At 33.7% G+C, this 26,930-nt stretch overlaps 1 protein-coding gene across 1 annotated transcript in view; it reads left to right on the forward strand.

Annotated features, from left to right (window-relative positions):
* Positions 1–26,930, forward strand: part of LOC149412269 (adenylate cyclase type 6) — a 563,657-nt gene that overhangs the window by 301,589 nt on the left and 235,138 nt on the right. Inside the window, exon 6 of the mRNA XM_089646087.1 lies at positions 14,506–14,896. Within this exon, the coding sequence (XP_089502213.1) occupies positions 14,506–14,896 (391 nt within the window). The remainder of the gene's footprint in view (positions 1–14,505; positions 14,897–26,930) is intronic.

The following is a 26,930-nucleotide window of genomic DNA, read 5'->3' on the forward strand; positions in this document are numbered from 1 at the left end:
AATAAAGCCTAAGACGTTATAATTGTACCATTTATGCAGTGTATATGCAATGCCAAAAATCTCGCAAATGCGCTATAGGACACAAAAAATAAATCTAATTTTTTATCTACCGCATTCAAAAAGCACGTAGCTCTCTATGTGTTGGTGAAAAGTTAGTTTGCTGTCGTAAATAACTCCTAGATCTTTGATTTGGTTTAGGTGTTGGAGAATAATTTCATTGATTGTATATTCAAATACATGCGGTTTCTTTGATCTTGTATACGAGACAATATTGCACTTGGGTGTACTGAAGTTCAAGCCATTTATTTTGGCCCAGTTTGAGACGCAGTCAATGTCACGTTGAAGGAGAATACAGTCAAGATGGTTTTTTATTGAGCGATATAGTTTCAAGTCATCTGCAAATAGTAAATACAGCGAATGTGTGATGACTGAACCAATATCGTTGATAAAAATCAGAAACAGAAGTGGTCCAAGGATAGACCCCTGAGGAACTCCAGAAAAAACTATGAATTCCAAAGAACTGGAACCCTTATAATAAACAAACTGTCTACGATTTCGAAAATATGAAGCAAAAAAACAGAGTAGTCTTTTGGAAAAACCAAATGAAGCTAGCTTATTTAGAAGAATGTCGATGTCAACCTTGTCGAATGCTTTTTCCAGGTCGAAATAAGCAACATCCACCTGTCCCCGATTGTCGAGAGTTTGTGACAAGAAATCTGAGATGCATAAGAGGTTTGATGTTACTGACATCTGGGGTCTAAAACCATATTGACGGTCATCAAGAATTGGATTAACGTGATTAAGTATATATTTATGTAGAATTTTCTCGAATATTTTCATGATGGAACATAGAACAAAAATACAAACAAAAAAATACTATCGAACATCTAAATATTAACTCGAAAAAAATAGATGCCAAAACAAATATAGAAATGATGGCAAACCACGCAAATAACTTTTTTGCAACTATAGGGAAAGTTTTAGCGAATCGTAAAAAACACAGCACAAACACACTAACACAAACAAACAGATCAAACATCGATACCCAACCAACACAACACAGATTTATATTAAAAACAAGTTCGGAAATGGAAATTAACAAAATAATAAATACATTAAAAAACCAGATTGCTCCTGGATTAGATGAGATAACAACGGATTGCATTAAAATAATAAAAAATGAAATATTAAAACCTATAACACACCTAATCAACCTTAGCATAACACATGCCTGCTTTCCTAATACTCTTAAAAAAGGACTGGTAATCCCTATGTATAAATCCGGAGATAAAATGGAAATAACTAACTATAGACCAATTACTTTGTTAAACTCTCTATCAAAGATTTTCGAAAGACTATTAAAAAACCAAATAATAAAATACCTGGAAGAAAACAAATTAATCTCGGACAAACAATATGGATTTAGAGAAAAAAGAAGCACAAAAGAAGCTTTAGCAAGTACAATAGATTATATACATAGCAACTTAGATCAAGGGTTTAAATGCATAGCGATATATTTAGATTTGGCTAAAGCCTTTGATTCAATATCCCACAAAACACTTTTTAAAAAATTAGAAAATATGGGTATCAAAGACAAAGAACTACAACTATTAAAAAGCTACATGAGCGACAGAACACAACAAGTCAAAATTAATAACTATACTAGCAAACCACTGCCGATTACACACGGAGTTCCACAAGGAAGCATACTAGGGCCCGTTCTTTTCATAATTTACATAAATGAACTTTGCAGCATGGAAATAGATGGAAAAATAATTAGTTACGCAGACGACACAGTTTTATTATTTAAATCTAAGGATTGGAATAAGGTTTATAACATAGCGAATCTAGGAATCACGCAAGTGAAAAAATGGTTGGACTCAAATACACTCACACTAAACATATCGAAAACAAAATTCACAACGTACAGCATAACTAACACAGGACAGCCAAAAAACAATACAAACACCATAAAAATACACGAATGCATAAACACCAACATCTGCGATTGCCCCCCTCTAGAAAAAACAGAACAAATAAAGTATCTAGGAATCCTAATTGACCATAATCTTAGATGGACACATCACATCAAACAAATCACAAATAGACTCCTCAGAACAATACACATTTTCCTAAACATAAGAAACATATATAAAATAAAACAATTGAAAACAATATATTATGCACTATGCCAATCAATAATAGAATATGGAATAATTGCTTGGGGAGGAGCGACAAACGCAGCTATCGCTCAAATAGAAATCGCACAGAAAACGATATTAAAGGTAATACTCAAAAAACATAAACTAACCGACACAGACCAAATATTTAAAAGCTGTGACGTACTTGATATACGCCAATTATATGTTAAAACACTACTAAACTACATTTTCGACCAAAAAAACAAACCCCAACAAACACAAAATATCACTAATAGACCGGTCAGACAAGCGTACAAAGAAAACATAAAAACTCCGACGGTAAACACTACCTTTGGACAAAGACACCATAAATACCACGCTATTAAAGCATTCAACAGTCTTCCACTTGAAACAAAAATTGAGGAAAATAAAAATAAATTCAAACACAAAATAAAAAAATGGATTAAAGAACAAAAAGACATTATTACCAAAATACTATAACATAAAAGAATAAAACATATACACGCAACACAAAAAAAATATATAAAACACACAACACACACAAACACATATATCATTATAAATGCCGATTTACATTCTCTTTTGATATTTTTCTTTTAGTGTTATAATTATATTTTAATTTTTAATCTTTATTTTTTATTTTAAATTTATCTTTATTTTAATGTTGTTTTTCTTTTCTTTTATTTTTTTTTAAATGTATAAATTCTTAAATTATAACATGGGGGCCTCAGCACGGGTAAACAACCCAGTGAGGCCAACATTACTAAATTGAAATATAAAATATTGTAAAAAAAATGTATCAATAATAAAAAAAAAAAAAAAAAGAACGGCAACTGGTCGATAATTCCGGATAACGCGTTTGTCTCCCTTCTTGTAGATAGGCGTTATTTTAGTTAATCTCCAGATGTCTGGGAGAATCCCGTTGCAATGCCATGTAATGTCATTCATTCCACGCAACGCCACACATACCACGCAATCCCATACTGTGCCCCTCATCCCATACAATTCCACGCATGCCATGCAACACCACGCTTGCAACGCACACCCATGTTATGCCACGAAATAATACGCAATGCTACGCCACGCAATTCCACGCAATGTCATGCAATGCACGCATTGCCACACATGTCACGCAATACAGTGCGATTCCACACAAAACAACGCATATCACGCAATTCCATGCAATGCCACGTAATGATACGCAATGCAACGCTATGAAATTTCACGCAATGCCACGCAATGTCACGAATGCCATGCAATGTCACGCAATGCCACACAATGTCACGCCTTCCCACGCAATGACATGCAATGCCACGCAATTCTATGCAATGCCACGCAACGCCACGCTTTTCATGCAATCCTATTCAATGCAACTCAATGATATGCAATGCCATGTAATGTCATTCATTCCACGCAACACCACACATACCACGCAATCCCACACTATGCCCCTCATCCCATGCAATGCCACGCATGCCATGCAACACCACGCTTGCAACGCAAACCCATGAAAAGCCACGTAATTATACGCAATTCCACGCCATGCAACGCCACGTAATAATACGCAATGCTACGCTATGAAATTCCACGCAATGCCACGCAATGCTATGTAATGCCACTCAACGCCACGCTTTTCATGCAATCCCATGCAATGCAACTCAATGATATGCAATGCCATGTAATTTCATTCATTCCACGCAACGCCAGGCTTTTCATGCAATCCCACACTATGCACCTTATTCCATGCAATGCCACGCATGCCATGCAACACCACGTTGCAACGCAAACCCCTGAAATGCCACGTTATGATACGCAATGCCATGCAATGTTACGCTTTCCACGCATTGCCACACATGTCACGCAATACAATGCAATTCCACACAAAGCAACGCATATCACGCAATACCACGCATGACACGCAATTCCACGCAATGCCACGCTTGCTACGAAATCCCAAGCAAAGTCACGCAACGCCACGCATGCCACTTAACCCCGCGTAATTAACGCAATGCCAAGCATTGCCACGCAATCCCAAGCAATGTCACGCATTCCAAGCAATCCCACGAAATCCCACGCAATGCCACACAAATCAAGCAATTCAATGCAATTCCACACAACGCCACACATGTCACGCAATCCCACGCAATGCCAGTGACATGGTTATTACAATTATTAGGTATGTTTAGACCACCAAGCTAGGCAAATGCTTGTGTTGTGGTTGTTGAGCATATGCAATGCCTCGCAATCCCACGCAATTCCACGCATGCACAGTATTGCCACACAATGCCATGCAATGCTAGTCAATGCCACGCAAACCCATGCAACGCCACGCAATGTCATTCAATTCCACGCCATTTCAATAATCCTATTTATTTTATTTCTTCTTTTGTTTCAAATTATGTAACATCTCAAAATTATACCACTTATACCTATGTAAAAGCCATAAACTTGAAAAAAAAAGTATAATAAGTTCGTGGTACATAAAACATATTTTCTGCAAATTAAGTAACCTTATTTTTTATAATTTTATTTACACTACACATATTTATCCGTATTGTCTGTCCATATGTACAATCAATATCATTTAGCTTTGAAGTTTTAATACTTTTCAACAATTCATTGTATTTAAAAAAAAAAAACACTGTGATACCGTGTGAATGTTTGAAGCCTATACATTGTGGCCTCGACTCAATTTTTGATCGCTGGAGTCCCGACTTAATAATTATTTTGTTTTGTTTTAACCAACGTCGTGCATGGTTTATTCAATGTAATTTTTAATTCAATAAATGTTACAAAGGGTTTTTTTAATATTCTACGAAAAATGGTAAAATTATGCTGACATCGTGCCTGTCTGAAGAATTCACGGTTTGGAAACAGACACCCAGACACTGTGGTGGGTATAAATTATATATGTAAGCATTCGGAATTTCTATCCTGCTTAAGATAAGCATAACATACCCCCTATTTCAAATGTATTTATTATGTAAAATAATTCCGGCTGTCGGAAAAGCCCACCTCACATGAACATATTATTACGTGGGTAGGTACCTATGTATGTTGATACCTTAATATTATTACACGTGCGGGCTTCTAATGGTCGAATACCGCCGCTGGAAAATAATTGTATTACAAGGGCAGGTAGGCGAAGTCATGAACCGACTTTACGAAAGTAGCAAGGATGAAGTCACAAATATTGAATGCGAATCAGTTTGTGATTATATTGTAGTCTGTTGTCAATATTTGCCACTACTATTGGGGAGCTGTTGCTAACAGTTAGAATTGGAAAGGGATTCTGACTTACCCTAGTCTTTGGTATACGTTATCTAACTATCTTTCGTTTATCGATATTATTGGCATTAGGGATTCTATGGTGATCACCGCACAAGCTTCCGTAAAGACTCGAATTAAACGCACCGAAGGAGCACTTGATGTTTACACTGCACAGGTTTACTTAACATACTGGCTATAAGTAATACATTGTTAATGAAGTAGATATGTAAGTACTTCACATTAACGGGTAATTGGGTGGACGAATTCAGGAACATAATTATGTTAACCTTTAACTGTGGACGTGAAAAAAAAATCACACTCCCATGGACGTCGGGTCACACACACCCCTTCATAAAATTCTTCTAATTTTCAAACCTGGACCAATCTGACTTTAGCAAGGAGTTTATATGTATAAAGTATTTATAAATAAAAGATCGAGTAATAAAAATAATCAACTTTTATTCATATTTTAATAATTATCTCCAAATTTAACAATCCTAGTCAGTTTTCAGTCTTAATTGACTTGAGATCATATTAAGGCTCCTTAATTATAGTAGGTATTACAAAAATCAAAACCAATAATTTTTCCTAGCTAATAAAAGAAACAGTAACAAAAAATCATAAAAAAAACTTCTGAAAGAAATAAAATAAAAATTTTCACAAGGATCAAACTTATGTAAAATTACTGGCACTCAGAACATAGAGGCTTGGAAACTGAAGACAAACTGGCTTCTTGCATGTCATTTACAAACATTACTTTACGCCTGCAATGTTCATTTGTTGGTTGGGCACCACGTTTCACAGCTGATGTAGTTGGCTCACTACTGTCCGCCATTTTGTTTTTAAATCTAGAACAAATTAAAAAAGATTATAATACTAAAATGTAAGAAAATTATAGTAGACGGGTCACATAGGCCCGAGTATATTTGTATGGAAATTATAGTCAACGGGTCTCCCAGGCCCTGATCAAATTTTAAATGATTATTACTCACGTTATAAGTGCCGGGTGACGCGACCTTCTCCCTCCTTGGTCATAACACAACCAAAACTGAAGCTACTGAGACGCGCGGGGATGGCACGCGCGGGGAAGGTGTTTATTCCGAGAAATTGAAGAAGGGGTTGGGCCTCTGAGACCCGACGTCCATAGTTAAAGGTTAAAGAGAGATGCATATAGTGGCGTCAATAAGAGTATGTACCAAATTTATGCAGGGTTTTCCAATAAAAGGTAATATTTTGAATAAGCCCGCTATTTCGGTAGATGTTACTTTTGAAGCTGTCATTTTTTGACATTTGACAAGTAGAAACTACGCCATTAATAAAAATGGAACGATACACGCTTCAACAACGCATTGAAATTATTAAAATTCACTTGAGTGAATCAAATGCAAATCATCTTGAGTGATGAGGCCCATTTCCACCTCGGTGGCTTCGTCAACAAGTAAAATTGTCGCATCTGGGGCTCGGAAAACCCAAGAGTTATTGTTGAAAAGACTCTCTATCTTCAAAGTGTGACTGTTTGGTGCGGTTTATGGTCCGGCGGATTCATTGGACCTTACTTTTTTGAAAATGAGGCTGGAGCAACAGTTACGGTGAATGGATTGCGCTATTGAGAGATGATTCATGATTTTTTATGGGCGGAATTGGATGGTATTGATCTGGACAACGTTTACTTTCAAAAAGACGGCCCTACGTGCCACACAAGCAACGAAACCATTGATCTTATACGATTGAATATCAAAATACCACCTCTTATTGGAAAACCCTGTATGTTCAGAGTTGTTTCAACGGTTTGCTTTGTTACGATTTCGTCGATTTCGTCGCAAGCCCGACCGTTTTTGGGTTAAAAAATGACGAACTTTGAGATTACGTAAATAAAAATTAATGTCTTAAATAATTATTATTTCCACTGCCATGCATTTTGGATTATAATATCCGTTGATTCATTTTCTTAGTTTAAAGATCATAATATTTTGGTTTGTAAAATCGTAGAATACATTCGTAATTATTGTAGTATTCCGTTTATAATTTTTTTTCGAGTCTTTGTATTTATAGTGACCTAAGTCCTCATTATTAGGATTTTAGTAAATTTCTATCTTAAATCTTAGAAGCTTAATAGTATATTTTTTTAAATAATAATATAATTATTAATAATTATAATTAATAATAATAATATAATTATTATTGCTGTTCAGACGCAAAAAATTGTCATTACAAAGATATTTAAATTTAAAGAGTTTTACCGAAATTCACTGTAAAATTTTGGTACCTCGAAGTGGCGAAGTGTAAGAGCTTGCATTGTGCATTATTTAATTCACACTTAACCAACTCATAATAATCCAAAACTAATATTTGAATACGCCAAGTGTCAAACAATTTAGTATTTTTATTGTTAACTTTGTGGGTATCTACCTATACCGAAGCCGCAGTGAGTAGTGTATTGGCCAGTATAGTACCTACTAACATATTGGTTCCGAGTGCGCTGAGATATCTAGGCTGTCCCATTAGCCACATCTGCAAGTAAATAATTACAACTTTTTCTTTCCAAAAACCATTCTTAATATGGATGCTCAGGCATATATTTGTCTCGCAAAGGACGCAGTGAACTTACTGACCAACATGATTATGGATCCCAATAATAAATTCACGAAAGAACATATCGCTAAAATTATTCCTAGAACCAATGACATATTAGGAACAATTGGCCAAATGGCTGTTAAAATGGCGAATCTTGAGGGTGAATTAACAGCTCTTAAAACTGCAACCCCTAATGTGTGCACCCCCTCAGTTTCACAAACTCAGAGTGTCTGTGATATCCTCGCCGAAATTAAAGAACAAAGTTACAGAGATAAAAATTTGATTATTCATAATATTCCGGAGAATACATCGTTATCTCAGACAGAATCAATAAATAGCGACATAGTGTCAGTGAAAAAAATAATTTCAGATTTAGATATGTCAACATTAAATCTTGACTTGAAAATCTACAGATTGGGTCAAAGGCGTGCCGATAAACCAAGAGGAATTAAAATCGAGTTTCCGGAAGCTAAATGGCCGAAAATACTATTAAGCAAGAAACACGCATTAAAAAATAATATACGTATTTACCAAGATCAGTCATTTATGCAGCGGAAAAAATTGAGTGACCTAAGAAAAGAATTGGAAAATAGAAAATCTTCTGGTGAAACGGATATCACGATAAAATACATAAATAATAATCCGTCGATAGTCAAATCGAACCCAAAAAACTAAATTCTAAAATTAAAATATTTTATCAAAACGTACGTGGACTAAGAACAAAATTACAGGACCTGAAATCAACCTTACCTACTCTGGATTACGATTCTTACGCTTTCACTGAGACATGGCTGAACAAAAACATTGATACTACGGAATTGGGTTTCTTTGAACACACAGTGTACAGACAAGATAGAAGCAATAGCAATAAAACTAGAGGAGGTGGTGTGTTAATATCCGTAAATAAGAAATTCAACTCAAGAAAACTCAAATGCATCTACACTCATCTGGAACAACTATTCATCATGGTGTCTACCAATAAGGAAAAATTATTGTTGGCTGCTTATATATACCCCCTTCTTCTGATGCTCAATTATACAAAGACCACTACCTCGAAGCTGAAACAATACGAAGAAAATTTCCAGATGCCACTTTGATATTAACAGGAGACTACAATCTACCTAATGTAACGTGGGACACAGAAAACAATAAAACTTCATGCACGGACAACATCAATCATGGTTCCCATGATATAATCGAGATGTCAAATTTTTTAAGTCTCCGGCAGTTAAACTATGTCTACAATGTTAGCGCTCGTCTTCTCGATCTAGTGTTTTCCAATTCTTCTTCTGTAAAAGTATCCGCATCTGCTGAAGATATTCTCCCAATCGACAAGTATCACCCTCCTTTAACGATCGAATGCTACAGTTCAAAAATAGAAAAAATCCATCTCCATCAACAAAATTAAACTTTTTCAAAGCTGATTTTAAGCAAATCACAAATCTTCTATTGTCTACTGACTGGAACTTTCTTGACTTTGAAGAAAACCTAAATGTAATGGTAGACAAATTTTACTTAATTTTAAATAATGCAATTGAATTGTTTGTACCCGTCACTAAAATCACTGTGCACAACTACCCAAAATGGTTTAGCAACGACCTTATTAAAATAATTAGAGACAAAAAAATTGCTCATAAAGTTTATAAATCGTCACGTGATCCTAAAGATTATGTAAAATTTTGTGAACTAAGAAAGACAACTAAAAATATGTCCAAGTTATGTTACAAAAGGTGTATCGAAAACTGCGAAGAATTGGCAGCAGCTAATCCTCAGAATATTTATAAATTTGCGAACATGCTCAATAATAATGACTCTAGTATTCCGTCAAACATGTATTTAGATAATAAAATGGCCGATACCCCCCAAGAAGTCGTCAATCTGTTTGCTGAATTTTTCAGCAAAGTCTATGATACTGCAAACAACTCTCCATTATTCGATACAACTACAGCTAACAATGACAACAAGATCGATTTCAGCCAATGTATATTCAAAGAAAGCGATATTAGAACTAAATTAAAATCCCTTGATATTAATAAATCGGCTGGTCCCGATAACATTCCTCCAATTTTCTTATCAAAATGCTTATCAGTTTTAACATTACCTCTAACTAAACTTTTTAACTTGTCTCTAAAAATTGGTACCTTTCCACGAAAATAGAAAACCAGTTTTCTATTTCCAATCTTTAAGAAAGGAAATAGATCAGATATCTCTAACTATAGACCTATATGTATCCAATCGTCAATCCCTAAACTATTTGAATCTGCTCTGCTTTCTAAACTCTCGCCTGAGATTAACAAAGTTATTTCACATCGTCAACATGGTTTCATGGCAAAAAGATCGACATTCGATTTACAAACTTGATGATCTATCAGGAATACCTATTTAATACAATGCAAAAGCGTCTTCAAACAGACGTAGTGTATACTGACTTTAGTAAGGCATTCGACAAAGTCTCACATAAAATTCTCATACATAAACTTAGTGCCCTTGGAATAACAGGGAATATTTTGAGATGGTTTGAGAGTTATCTGCATAAAAGAAAAATATGTGTTAAACTCAACTCACACTATTCACACCAGTTCGAAGTCTTTACCGGCGTCCCACAAGGGTCTCATTTAGGACCAGTACTATTTTTATTGTTTATCAATGATATAACTACGATTTTTGATGGAGTCATGATTCTCTTATTTGCAGATGATCTCAAAATTTATAAAACCATTAAAAATATTCATGACTGTTACGTACTACAATTTAATCTTGTGAGGCTACAAGAGTGGTGCACCCACAATGAACTATTTCTCAATATTGATAAATGTCAAACGATAACTTTTTCCCGAATCAAAAATCCCATTACGCATCAATATAGCATCAACAACATTTTCCTAAAAAGAGTTGAGAATATTAAGGATCTTGGTATTATTTTTGACAGGCAACTAACATTTGTTCCTCATATAAACGAAATAACCAACAAGGCCATGAAATGTTTGGGTTTTATATTAAGGACAACGAAAGATTTTAAATTAATAAATTCCTTCAAACTGCTATTCACTGGTTTAGTTAGAAGTAATCTAGAGTATAACTCAACAATCTGGTCTCCATTTTATAAGATTCACCAATTAAAAATTGAAAGAGTGCAACATAAATTTCTGCGATTTATTAATTATAAATTAGGAATTCCAAACGAATATCTTAATTACACTTTCCTCATGAACTTACTAAATTTAACCGATTTATCATTGAGACGCACAGTGTGCGACTTAGTATCTCTTTTCAAAATTTCGAATGGCAGACTGGACGCCATTGATTTGACGAGTCTTATATCGCTCCGTGTACCTACGCGCGACACTCGACAGACCGCTCTATATAATGTTCCCATATCTGCTAACAATTATTTTCAAAACTCACCTATTCAAAGACTTCACATACTCGGTAATAAGTATAGCTCAATTGATGTTTATCATCACCAATCAGTATACAAACTAAAATACAGTATACTAGAATGTTTGTAACAGATTCATAATTTTTTTTTCAAACGCATATTTTATTGTTTCATTAACTAAGCTTTGTTTTGTAAAATTCCCAATCGGGCAAAATAAAGATTGATGATTACAAAGATGGTTTACAACAAACTGCAGTGTTTATCTTTATAATAATAATAACAAACTTACTTGTCTTGTGTGTATTACCTACTTACATTATTGTACTCTTGTAACTACACTATATTTATATAAACTTATCGAACTCATTGTCCAAATTCCAATAACACCGTAACTATATACTTTAATTGTATCTACTTAACTACCTACCTATATCTGTTATATTTTTCTCAAGTTTATGTATTAGTTTAACCTATGTTCTGTAAAATATTCAACCGACGTACTTTGTACAATAAACTTTGCTTGCTTATGTTTATAAAATAATAACACCATAACAATAACCCTACACATTGTTATGTAAGTTCATACTCAATTTATTATGCTATGTAATTAAAATATTTTATAATGCTACTGAACAACAAAACCAATAACATGTATATGTAAAAGCCTTCTAGGCGTTAATAAAATGAAATAAAAAATAAAATAAATAAATCTGGCTATTTAATGTATATTATTCTAGTTTGTGAGTAAACGTCACTGTCGAAGATCACCAATAAATGTGTGATATTGTTAGGTTAGGTTATCAATTGTAGAACGATTGGGTAAAAATTCGTAAATTTTTTCACGATGTCAAAATGGTGTATTTAAAACAAAGACATATTCTCACTCTACCCTTCAAAAGAACATAAGTATGTTTATTTTTAAATCGCATTGTCTTAAAACCTCTTTGACTATAATTACCTGAGTACATGTACATTGTACATGTTCAAAATGTTATATTTGAAGGCAGGTAATACAATGAATTCATACAATTTCTTTTCCGAATTTTTTTTTATCGCTGTTGTTGTTGTTGTCGAATCTAAGTGGGAGGTGTAGAAAACAACGAAGTGAGTTAGACAACCCGAATCTTTGGGTCCCACTGGGCGAAGCGAGTGAAGCCGTCTTGAGAACTCGGGAAATGCTCTTAAGTGGGCTCTTGCTTAAGATGTGTGTTATTGTTTCAAAATATAGCTAATTTTAAGTTTTTTTTCTATTCTTCTATTGATGCATCTATTCACTATCATGTAAAGATTATCAGAATGGTAGATACTACCAGAATCACTAACGTTGCTTGTAATTTCTTCGGCCATATTAAGTGACAAGACCTTAATAATCAGGCTACGTCCAACCTATCCCTTTCTCATCTACTTCACCTCCGTACCCCCTTCAGCCTCACAAAATTCGAGGACTTTATAAAATAGTGGGTTTGTAAAGCTGTGTTCACATAAAAAAGTGTTTTATTGTTGTTTAAACGCCTAATTTTTGGAGAAGGACAGTGACAATAGTGACAATATTATAATAATGATAATTTGTACAGTGCCGGTTTTTGTAAAAATCACTTCAATAATTATAATAATCTAAAATACAATTATATTTATACAGCTTACAAGTACGAGTACAGAGGTATTTTTTCCAGTTCTTAATGTGTTTACACAAACCAATTCAAAATATAAAAAAAAACGATACAGCAGTATCTGATAAAGTTTAATTATTTAAATTTTTTAAACATGCATGTTTTGGAATAAGTTAACTAAATTAGTATTATTAGATAATATAGAGGCGACGGGTAAACGAAAAAATGATGAACTCAGGAAGTAGAAACGTGCTTTTCTTGTTTCCGATCATGTGCATCGCTCGTGTTCACTGAAGTATTAATCTTCTACGTTGACATTCTTTCTAATAAGTCAGGGCTTATTTTATTTTATATTATAGCATGAATATTTTTTATTTGAGTTGGAATGCTATCTAAATCACCTTTTAGCTCATTACTAATAGTTAATGACTACCTACAACAACAACAAAAAAATTCCTGCATTACTATTTACGTTCGTGTTAATGTTAACACTTATATTATCTTTGCAGCGATAGAAGATTAGTAACGACTAAGGTGTAAAAGCTATAAAGTAGTTTTAGAAATAAAGGTTTTAAAAAAAATAAATAAGAACAAACAGGTAGAGATTAATATTTTGAGCATTTTCTTAGAAAACTATACGAACTGGGCAAATATTTTGGTCCTTGTGCTTACATGATACTGTGTACATGTATTTTTTTGTAAGTGTACATATTCTAAATTGCTAAATATCTAAGCGAGTATATTAATATATTAAAGTGTATATATTTTCAAATGGGCAAATTTAACTGGAAAAAAATGCAATGTGCTGTCCAAAAATTGATGTTTTCCTAACTGGACAAATTCTAAATCGATGAATATTCAACCTACTGTGTCGACATGGATTAATGTCAAAACTGATAAAATGAATGTCCAATTGAAAAAAACATTCTCCAAATGGACTAAATATTTGCATACGAGTAGCCATCCAAAAAGGGTTATTTGTCTTATTTGACAAAATCCAAATGAACAAACTTCCAAGTGGACAAATCAAAAATTGGTAACCCTAAATGGATAAATTGCTATCAGTGGGCGATAAATGAAGTGGCCGATAAATTGTTCAAATGGATAAAATACTATCCAAGCGAATAAATTCCTCAAAGTCTACATGGACAAAATAATGTCCAGACGGACAATTAGAACATTCTAATAGGACTGGTACAAAACATTTATATTTGTCCATAACATGAATTTAATAAAACTTAACACTTAACACTTACTCGTTTTATTAATATTCTTCCAAATACTCTTCTCTCGTACCAACTCTTGATATGACCAGACCCCAGAATTTGGTTAACGACGTTCACCGTACCATGCTTTTACTAAGGGCCCCAGGCTTCATCGAACATCCATTTGCTCGTCGAATATTCTTATATTGGCGTTCTTTTCTTCTTGATTGTTCTTCATAAAACTTACATCGCAACACATTACAGTTTACACAAAAGTACCTAATATTGTTTTATTTTGCCCTCAGATCGAGATGCTTTACCAGCGCTACTTCCTGCGCATGAACCAGTCCAATATGACGTGTCTGCTGGCCCTGCTGCTGGCCATTACGCTGGTAATGACCGCGGTGCAGACCACGCTGCTCGTCCTGGCCAAGCAGTCGCACGACGCGCACAACGAGCGAATGGCCAAGTCAGGCTACCTCAACCCGCCCCCGGTGCCCGTGTACAACGCTTCCGCTACCCCTCCTTATGTCGACGCGGATGGAAAGGCGTTTGTGCCGCCACCTGTCGAACCTGGCTACAACTATGAGGACATTCGCAAGGCTGAAGAGATCCTGCAAAATGAATATATCCGTGAGAGGAATGGAAAAATTGTCATGCTGACAGCATGCACCGTCACAACGGCTGTATACCTAAGTAAGAACGTTTATTTTTTTCGTTTATCTGTAATGTCGTTTGCTTTAATCCCTCCTTCTGTTACATTCTCCGTACTTGCGAAAATTGAGAGAAGTCACAAGGAGTTAATTTTACTTTTTTTTAAATCTTTCCATCCTTTCAGTTACAACTAAACCATCAAGGGTTTGGCAATCCTTTTGGATGATAATGTGTGTCAGAGTGTAAGAGAGCTCGACATAGACACATAATTATTTTTTATTTTATTTTAAATACATAAACGGCCATACTGCCTTTTATAAATAAACATATAATAGAGTACAAAGTAAGAAAAATAATATCATTACATAATAGTAGTTTTAAACTTAAAAATAATATACAATTATTTTGTGTATCACAACCAAAAATAACAAAAAAAGAACAATGAGAAATATCATCATTTCATTTCAACATGTCCATATTGCGTATATAAAGTTACATTATGGAAAAATAATTTTTGAGTGCATGTTTATATTGCGCTAATTTTAAGAAATAAATATCGCCGATGTTGGCATATTCATTTCCCAAAATGTGTAATCGACTGATTGGTGAGTAATAATGTGATAATGTATGTGTGTTATTATAGTAGAACGGTAGAGTCAGTCTATTGTTAGCGCGACCAGGGCAATGAAATCGTATTAGTTCTATTAAATCAGGGGTATCCAGGACCGAGTGAATTATTTTATATAATATTAATAGATCACAGATGTTTCTGCGATCTGATAAATTTACGAGATTAGTCCAGTTCAATAACAAATTATAGTCCACGGATTCTCTTGGAATACCTAATTTAAAATTAATATACCTAAGAAATCTATGCTGGACTTTTTCAATCGCTTGAATATGGATATTGTAATGTGGAGCCCAAATCGTAGAGTTATATTCCAAAATGCTTTTAACTAGCGTTATGTATAAAATGCGAATAGTATCAATGTTACAAAATAGTTTGGTTATTCTAATAATAAATCCTAAAATCTTCATTGATCTATTAATAATATTAGTTATATGGCTAATAAATGAAAGTTTTGAGTTAAAAATAATACCTAGATCATTTATTGTTTCTATTGAGTTTAATATAATTTTGTCAAGATTACATCTAAGACTAGTCCTAGGTCCTAGATGTGACCGTATCCTTTTCTGATTTTTCTGTTTCAGATTTTCGTTTAGAAATCGCTAATATTGTCTTCAATAATTAAATATAACAATTTTAGGTTTTACTCAATAAAGTTATTCCGAAAAATAAACATAATTATCTCCTTCTTCTGGTGTCTAATCTTATCAGAGATTTTCTGTCAATAAAGCAGTTTTCACCCTGAACTTCAACTTAGTTGTATTAGAGCTGAAAATCTCAACTCAATTCCTACAAAAAATGTAAGTTTATAAGCTGCAAGACGCGGCGTGTTCTTCGACTTTGCTTCGATCATTCGATTATATTTAATGTAATCCAGAGAACGGGAAAACAGAAAACACTACATTTGTTCCTCAGTGCTAGAATCCTAGCTCCCGTCTATAGGCCAGGAACAAAAAAGGGACAAATTGTGTATTAATTGGATATATAGTAAAACGCAGTAAGGAGTAAGTTATATTCAATTTAAAAAAAAATCTTTGAAAATCATGCTGAGTTTTTATGAAGAGTTTGTTAAAAAAATTCAGAAAAACTTCATAATGTACATTATATTACTTCACATTTTTACTATTGCTCTACGACCTCTTTCTTGTGCATCAACATAGAAAAAATAAGCTGAAAATTCTCCATAATAGAGAAATAAAAATAATATTTAGACGGAAAGGGTTTTCAAAAGCAGGTAAAATTTTAAAAGAGCAAAATAGATAGTAAATTTTATAAACATAAGCTTTCATTAACGCAATTATATTTGTATAAAAAAGAATCCTTTAGTAAAATAATAAAGACTCCGTTACTAAAATAATGAAGAACTCGTTACTAAAATAATAACGAGCCCGTTACTAATATAATAAAGAACCCGTTACTAAAATAATAAAGACCCGTTACAAAAATATTATTCGAACCGAATTACATACAACAAGGAAGTGCAAAAAAAACTACCACAAAAAAGGAGCCAATACGCAAAATAGTGTATTCAACAGAGTGAGAGAATTATAATACGATGCCGGAAACCATAAGAATTACTGACCTACTTTATAAAATTCACGAGCTCCACTCCTCAGATTGTACATTCTGTGGTCTAGAAATGGGAACCTTAGATCACATTTTTTTAGTGTCCCTCTCTAAACAAATATCTTCTCTTCCATCAAGCTTTATCTAAAATTGTCTGCCTTCCACGCTATGTCTTAAATTCGACTCCAAACTTCCATACGATTTTAAATTTTGCCCATTTAAACAAAGTGTATATATAAATTCACCTTCCCTCTCTCCTTAATTTGAAATGATGGCCTAGAACCCATGAAAGTCAGAAACAATTGAAAAAAAAACATTTATCAATCTATACATGATTACTTGATACTTTTCAAAGTAGTCTTATTTGAGCGAAACAATGTATATCTGAACATGCTCATATACGAGTATAATGTAATAATATAAACATTTCATTTTGTTACGCTGTCTTAACTATTCCAGTTATACCAATGCACTAGCACTGCCCAAATGGGATTGTTTTTAAAAATGTTAAAAAAAATTACAACTAAATAAAAACATTAAAAAATATATATAAATATAAATCTAGTATAAACCTTTTAACTTATTTCTATTACATTAACGACATCAAAACTTACAATACATCTAAAACTTATTTCAATTACATTAAAGATACTTTAAAATACATCTAAAACTTATTTCTATTACTTTAGAGACAATTTACAATACATCTTAAACTTATTGTTTATCGTATTTAGGCATAACCCACGAAAAGCAGCCTTATTTTATTTTTAAGTTTTTAAGCCTTTCAATTCTAAGAATTTGCACGTATTTTTAATTCTCAATAAAATCCAAACAAATGAAATGTTTTTGAACGTATTCAAAAACTAAAAACTATTTGAAAATGTGTTAAATTACATTTTCAAACTTAACTATCAAAAATACATACATAGTTTTGAAATCATACATATGAAAGTTTAAAAAATAGCTTTCATTACCTTAAATTCTAATTAATCTAATTAAAATTACTGAAAATAATTATTGCCATCCATCCCACTTTTTGTGGTTTCATATAAAAATAATTCTTTTTTTTTTCAAACTGCAGTCGGAACTTTGATTTAATTGAAGTATATATTTATTTAGTGGTTTTTCTTTAGTTTACTTCTGCATTTGAATATAAAGCTTGGTGTTTTTCTTTCTAACACCGTTTAGTTCATCTTTCTAACTATGAGGGTAAGGGAGACATAACGATTTCTATAAGACCATATGAGCAGTTCCGAAAAGCGAACAAATTGACTCAGCGGTAATAGGGTAGACCGAGGCAATTCGGATCGGGTGAGTTATTCGGATCAAGCTAAGCAATATGGATATATCTCGGCTATTGTAACCAAACGACAATAAAAGAATTTGGACATAGCGTCCCCATCTACCGTATGTCATAATAGTAAAATTACCGATATTACAGATTGCGTGGGTTGACTGCTAAAAATCGATATGTGTGAAGATCGTACAAGTTACGTCTCAAATAAATGCCTGATGTAATATTATTCTCTGCGTTCTTAGTGTTTTTTCTGAAAAGGTAAGCTATTCAGTCATGTTCATATGTTATATATTTATCAATCAAATGCACAGTAAACAGAATTAAAACGCAATAAATTGCATTTAGTATGTTTTTGTACTTTATTTTGAGTAAATATCAAATTAATAAATGTGAGGTTTAACGGACCGACGGTGGGGGGGCTATTTGGATCATATATTTATGCTTTTAAAATTCGATGCGTTGATTGTTTTATATTTTTATTTGAATCAGATGGTGCGCAACTATGCAAAAAAGACGACTAATCAATCATGGTCGAAAATTGCAATGGATGAAACCGTTAGGAAAGTAAAATCCGGTGAAATGGGATTACGCAGTGCTGCTGTGAGCTACGGAATCCCATACACGACAAAAGAACTCCCGCGTTGCAAAGGTGCCAATTTTTCATATTACATCTCCAGTAAACTTTTCCAAATTTCGTAAAGATACTGAAGAAAAAATAAAAGCCTCGAACGCAAAGGAAATCTCAAGATCTCTAGCCAAAAACCGCTCAAAATTACAGTTCAAAAGAAAAGGTACCCGGGACTTAAAGTTAAAAAATCTTCCGTAACATCTTCTTCATCGGCTGGGGCTTCAAAAAAGTGGTTTTGCATTTATTGCAATGAAGCTTTTGTACATCCTCCAAAGGAAGATTGGATTCAGTGTTCTTCTTGCAAAGAATGGTGCTACAAAAAATGTTACTATAAGAAAGTTTTTAATAAAGTTTTTATTTGTGCGGTGGGTAAGCCAATAAGAGTGTAATAAGTGTCATGATACTTTCATAAAAGTTATGGGTTCTAAAACCAATTTTTGGTTTTTGTTTGTTTTCATACTTAACTGTTTTTTCGGGTTTGATCCGAGTAGCCCCACCACTACAGAGGTCTACAGTAATAGTCATATGTTTTTTTAAAGATAATTTATGTTATGATCATTAAAATTAAAACATATAAAAATGTCAAATGCTAAATATTAAATAAATTTTTTTTTCGAAAATGCATTAGTTTTAATTTTTTTCAAGAAAACATAAAAAATGATCCGAATAGCCTCGGTCTAACCTAGTGGTTTGTTCCCAAAACTGAGAAGTTAATAAAAATATAACATAACGTGATTCCTGCCCCTACATTTCTCTCAGCTATGAATTTAATTATCTCCGCAAAATCTGGCTTCAGTATTTCCCTGCAATGCCAGATTATTGCCTCGAACGCAAAATAACAAGCCACCTCTACAACAGCCGAGACTAATTTATTAGTTAGTTAGAGTATTTTATTATCATGTTGTGCCTAATAGCTCTGCTTTAAAAGGCCAGAAATTTCCTTCTAAGATGTTTTTTTAAATGCTAGATATGTACTATAATTTTAATGTTGGTCATAAAATTAAAAAAATCTTATAAAATGGCTCTTAGTAACTAGGTGATGGAATATGCTTATAAATGGGTAGGTGGTGATTAAATTAGTTTCGCTTACTTTATTTACAGAATATTATTAACTGAATGACTGTACTTTATATTATCAAGGCAGATATGTCTATACTTTAGTTACGAAACCGGTTAGCATATTCTTTTAAATTAGAGTGCCTGCAATGTGATTGCGTTTCATTTCTATATATAATCGAGTGAACTAAATCAACTGTCTTATAAAAAATTAAGTCACAAATAAAATAATGCACCTAAATACTATGTAAGTTCAGTTTAATGTCATTTAGGTGGGCCCATTGCTGTGTGCGATAGTATTATTTACGCGACACCTAACCTAATCTAACCTAACATAACCTAACCCTAAAGGTAGCCTCAAGTCAGTAAGGTAGCAACGACAACAAACAAGACAGCGAATCAGTCGCCAACCATCTCACAATAACTTTTGATGTGAAACATCTTTTGGCACCCCTATGTGGGTAAAACCTACTCTTGCGTAGCAAGCGTGGCAAAACGAACAACAGTTCATCCCAACCTCGTGACTATTCGGCCATATTTCCGCCCGGCCGCCAAAACTCTGTGCGGGATAATAGCTTAAATTCTCACTAAAATTGGAAATAAATCTAATCTAAACGATGAAACAAATGATTTGTGATATCTGAGTATATGTGATTTCTTTTTTTCAGTATTAATAAAATATTTGTTTTATCATTAAAAATAAAGTATATGCTTACTCTCATTTTCATTTTCGATATTTCACATTTACCAGGCATCCGGTGATGGCTAAATATATATTTTTACCTATAAACTATTAATACCGTTAAACATTCATACATATTGTGCAACCAAGCTTTGCCCTCGTGAAACATCACCATCGCAACAGAATATTATGACTTTGGCTCATCATTCTGTGATTGAATAAGACGCTCTCGAGTTACTCAACTTATTCTATCCTTTACACCTAGCGCCATGTTATCACGCGTCGCTTCCTTGAATTGAACCCCACCGCTCCAACTTCATAACTCCGGCTATTCAGCTGCACTTTCTGTGCGCCACTTGAGGATTCAGCCCGAACCTGGCGCATGACTTCTACTTTATTGGATGAAGTTCAAATATAGCACCCACTTTTGAGGAGATTCAATTAAACTTCTCTGGTTTGTGTTTGTGATCCGGTGAAATTTGTATTTAAATCATTTACATAGTAATTCAATAACAGAGCCGTAAGTAAATATTCTATAGTTTTTTTTCCATGGTCACAATTTGCTAAACTGCCACAGTTCACAGTTATTTATATTTATTTTGAAGGCCTCCGTGGTCGAGGAGTAAGGCTCTTGACTAGCAAACAGAAGGTCCCAAGTTCGAAAGTTGATTGTTATTTCACAAATTATTCATTTTAAAAAACGTATATTATTTTTGCAGCACGTTCCAGAGAGGAAGACACTCTCATAATCGCCCTGGTGTAAGACCACCCTTCAGAATTGAAACGTTGCTTAAAATGGCATTGACCAGATCTGATAGCCAGGTACTTCCTATCTCCCATCTCCTTCCCCTCCCCACTATCTTCAGCTTTACAATATACTGCGATTGAGGATGTCATAGTGTCACTGGTTTTAGGCGGTTAGGACCTTTTGGGGCTCTTGTTCAGTTTGAGATCAAAAAAAAACTTTATAAATCTTACAAAAGTACTTTTAAAAATGTAGATCGTAGATAATTTGATATTATTGTATAAATTAGTAATAACAATGTTAATTATTTTCATTTGAATATAATGATGCCACAAAAGGAATTTACATTAATTATTATATAGAAATATCAGCTAAATTCATACTTATATGTATTAAGGCGACGCACTACGTAGTAATGCAAAATCATGTGTTTTTGGTTTGAAAATTTGGTCGCCTAGAAATTTTTAAGATGCTTTAATTAAATACTGCGAGTTGAATACATCTTGGCCGTTTGAAATAATCGAGTATTTTTTATAAGCCCAGAAAAAAATAATGTATAAGGCTTATGAAAACTGCTTTAAAGTTCGAAATCTCCTACTTACGAACCCATTTTCTGTTTTGATTTTATTGTATAATGTGGCAAATTAAGTTATTTATGAAATGATCGGAAAAAAATTAATATTTATGCATGAACATCCACAAAATAAAACAAAAGGCACTTTTTGGTCATGTTTTTTCTTGCATAAATCAAAACAGGCGGATGGTGTTAAGCGGGAATTTAAACCTTATCTCAATCTACGTTAGGGCTGTTATTGATGGCGGCTCGATTTAAAATATGACACGACGTAGTGCATCGCCTTAATTATTATAGTGATTCATTTTTGGGGTAATATTCCGTATTGCACTTCCTTTTTCTTTAAAGGACAATAAAACGCTGACCGAAAGGTTGTGTGAAAAAGAGGAATACAAGAGAAAATATTAATGGCGGTATGTTTAGGAACGTAGAACGTACTACTCAAAAGATATGAACACGAGTCTCGAATGAAAAATGCTTATTGTTTCAAACAGAGCAAACTCTCACGAATTCAGGTGAAAGCAATTCTTTACTTTTGTTTACGGACACCGTAACGCCGTCCAAATCGTTGATTAAAGAAGAAGAGAGCGCAAGACGGTGTGATACCCCTAAAATAACCACGCTAAATTTTTATTCGTGTTTTAACTATATCCATACTCGTTGATACTCAGTTTATATGCAAGACTTTAAGGTTCTTTATCTCAATTTTTTGCGTAGAACAGTGTAGTTACGAAAGTGCGATAGATTTTATAAACAGTTTTGTATTATTTTCAAAGATGAGATAGTCTTTTATATAAAAGGGAAGAATCTTGTGAAATAAAACACAGAGGCTGAAAATGATTCCACAGCCGAGCTGTTGAACAGTAGAAGTTGTAAAAATGACTAGATTTATGGTGAAATATAAATATAAAATTGTGTATATATCTACCAAACTTACAGACACTAGTCGTTGGAATCACCTTCAATTGATATAGCAGTAGAATAAATGGATCACATTAAAAAATTATAGTATGGTTATTAAAAATTCATGGCATGAACATATTTTTTATTTTTTCATTCAAGTTATTCCAAAAATAAAATATTCATCCTAGACTTGCAGAAAAAGTCAATAGATGTCGCACATTAAAATAAAAAAAGATACATTTATCTAAGATACTGTCTAGATTGCATTTAGTTCGAGTTGAATCTTGCGACCATACATAAAGATAGCAGCCAATAAATATGTGCGGTGAGAAAATGAAGACAATGTTGGTGGTTCTTATTCGAAATATGATACAAGTCATAGATGTGACCGTATCTTTTTATGTGTCGAATTTTCGTTTAAGAATTGCTAATATTGTCTTCAATAATTACATATAAATATTTTAATTATAACAAACTGATTTAATCATACGAATGAGATAATAGTGCAAAAACTATGTAATATTTTTCCTCAAACCAAATGGATTGCACAATAAACCTTTAATGATTCATAAGTTTTCAACGTTCGACTGAATCGATATGATACATTTTTCAATATTTTGCCCAGTTTTGGGATCCTCAGGCACCCGCCATGATATTGTATTGTTTGTTGTTTGTTGTTTGTATTTAATCCCTTAACAATCAGAGCAAATGCTGGCGTCCCACAGGGATCGGTTCTGTCTCCGACTTTGTTTTTGTTGCACATCAATGACCTTTTGACATGTGCACCGATTCATTGTTACGCGGATGACAGTACAGTTCATGATAGCTTTTTTTTTGACAAGCCCCCAAAAGGCACACAAACTCCAACGGCTCGGAGGGCTTTGAAGCAGAGAATGGACTGTTATCTCGAGACTGTTATCTCCTGGGGTAAAAATAATCTCGTCGAATTTAATGTTTCAAAGACCCAATCCTGTCTGATTACGTCTAAAAGGGATCTAAATAATAATTTAGTCTCCTTCAACGGAAGCAATCTTCCGAACAGGCCTTCCATTGATATACTTGGTGTAACTATAAGTGACCAGCTCAGGTACGGGAGCTCCATCGAAGCCAGAGTAAAGCTGGCCTCTCAGAAGCTGGGCGTACTGTACAGGGCCCGCAGATACTTTAATAGCACACAACTGCTGACCCTGTACAAATCGCAAGTGCGCCCTACTGTCGAATTTGGCAGCCATCTCTGGTCCGGAGCCCCTAAATACCTGAAAAAAACCCTTGACTCTGTGCAAAAACGGGCGGTCCGTTTGATAGATTCCCCAATCTTAACAAACGGACTGCAATCTTTATTAGAGCACAGACGTCAGGTAGGTATGCTGTCCTTGTTCTATCGGTATTACAATGGAAGATGCTCTGATGAACTAGCGTCATTGATCCCTTCGGCACCGGTGCGTAGTCGGAATACACGCCAAACGCGCGCCCAACATTTGTACACGGTTGACATTTGTCACATGAGAACGGGTCGCTTCTACGATTCGTTCTTAAGTTCAATAGCTCGGCTGAGGTATATGTGTGGTAAAACCATGTATGATCGTGTGAGGAATCTGGAGATCCGCAAAGAGTGCAAGGCTGATGTAAGCGCAATGAGTAAGAATAAGAAAGGGACGCTTAGATGGTTTGGGCATGTATACCGAATGAGCGAAGAATGGAGGTAAGGAGGATATATGATGCAAATGCGAATGGTAGCAGAAGACATGGCACGATCAAGTGAATCAGATACTCGAGTCGGGCCATTTCAAAAGTCAGAATAATAGAAGAATATGTGTGAGAAGATGTACGAATGTGAATGAGACAAGGAGTGTGTGCCAAGACCGAGTGTATGTCCGTCCTCTCTGCCTACCCCTGCGGTGAAACGATAGTGATGGTTAGTTAGTTAGTTAGTCACTATTTTTCAATACACCAAAAAACCTACAGATATTATCGATGGCCTTGCGTACAACAGTGTTAGGTGCAATTTAAAAGTTCAATGTATAAGAATACTCTAGTTTATAGATGTAAATCAATAAAATGAATGTGAATATTCGATTTTTATCCATTCTAGATGAAATAAACCTTGTAAATTTCCAACAATCTATTTATGAAGTACGTAATCTTGATAAGTGCTCTTCAAAACATAAATAACTTATTTTTTTAAAGCTGCACTTAAAATGTGTGCGCTAGAACGTTTTAAAAAATACTCTATAAATAAATTCCGTGATTGAATAAGATTTCTTAAATTGTTGTAAATGCATGTGATATTAATTGTAAAAGGTGCTATAAAAATGTCGGATAATCTAATGAAAAACAATATTTTTAAATAATGACGCTAGTTCACTACATGAAACGTAAAACAGCGTCGTTAATAACAGACTTCATTTTTTATATTCGTGGTAAATTTGTTTTAATATTCAATAAAATATTCATATTTTTATAATGCCGAATATTCCAAACAGGTACAACATAAATATTTCATTACAGTTTTTGGAATATTGATAATTAGTTGAAAAACATTTATTACAAAATCCTACTGTAAAAGAAGTATATTTTTAAGAAGTTTTAAATTAAAAGTCTACAAAATTTAATAACCTAATTTTTTCGCCTTAATAATAATTTAATACAAGATAAAAGATTATTATCAGCATGTCTAGAGTGAATGCGGAAACGTTTATATTGTCTAAATAAACTATATTTAGAAACATAGGTCGTAGTACTCGAAACACGAGAACATGAGTTCCGAACATTCATGTATTATATTTAGATGATACATGAAAATAAAAAATAGTTACAATTTTTTATCTCCAATTGACCTCCAACTCTCCCAATGCTCTAACTAAAACTACAGAATTCGCTAACCGCGTACTAATAGTGGAACACGTTTTGATGGGATATTAGTACGCAATATCGCCTCTGATTGTATATCTCTATGATTCTGAATGAAAAATATTTTATTTCGATCAGAGAAAACTTTTTACATTCGGTGAAAACAATTCTTTACCACTGTTTACTAACATCTCAATGTGTTTCACTGGTATCAATTAAAGTTAAAATCAAACCAAAAGTTAATTTCCTTATTTATTAATAAATAGTATTAAGGCGATGCACTACGTCGTGTAATATTTTAAATTGAGCCGCTATCAATAACAACCCTTACGTAGATGGCGATAAGGTTTAAATGTCCGCTTAACACCATCCGCCTGTTTTGATTTATGCAAGAAAAAAACATAGCCAAAAAGAGCCATTTATTTTATTTTGTGGATGTTCAGGCATAAATATATAATTTTTTTCCGATCATTTTATAAATAACTTAATTTGCCACATTATACAATAAAATCATAACCGAAAATGGGTTCGTAAGTAGGAGATTTTGAACTTTAAAGCAGTTTTCATAGGCATTATACGTTATTTTTTCGGGGCTTATAAAAAGACTTATAAAAAAAATACTCGATTATTTTAAAGGCCAAGATGTATTCTACTCGCAGTATTTAATTAAAGCATCTGAAACATTTCTAGGCGACCAAATTTTCAAACCAAAAACACACGATTTTGCATTTCTACGTATGGCATCGCTTTATACAATAAAATCATAAGACGCTCATCTCTCTAGGGCATTCCTGCGTCAATATGTTCCAATTTTTTTTGTTTTTTTTGTTTTCAAATAAACTTAATATTATGAGTTCATCCAGAAAGTAAGGTTACAAGGGCTCCCGAAGCCGGGTAATTATTTTGTATCGGAAGTGGCGCACCTGTTGTGTACGGGGAATCCTAACAGTCAGTTTGTTAAGTTACGCATGTTTGTCGGCCATTTTGTTCAGTCACAGTTAATTCTTCCGATGTAGAGGTGATCGTGCGTCCCACCAACTCTAGTACGCACGAGATTTTTGGATCATTTTGTAGAGGAGGGAAAAGCTTTTTTGTACTATATTGTGACGGCGGATGATATATGGATGTGTCACTACACCCCATAATC

The sequence above is a fragment of the Hesperophylax consimilis genome, chromosome 23 (assembly GCF_061612785.1).
Source record: "Hesperophylax consimilis isolate HC1 chromosome 23, BYU_Hcon_1.0, whole genome shotgun sequence".
Taxonomy (NCBI): Eukaryota; Metazoa; Arthropoda; class Insecta; order Trichoptera; family Limnephilidae; genus Hesperophylax; species Hesperophylax consimilis.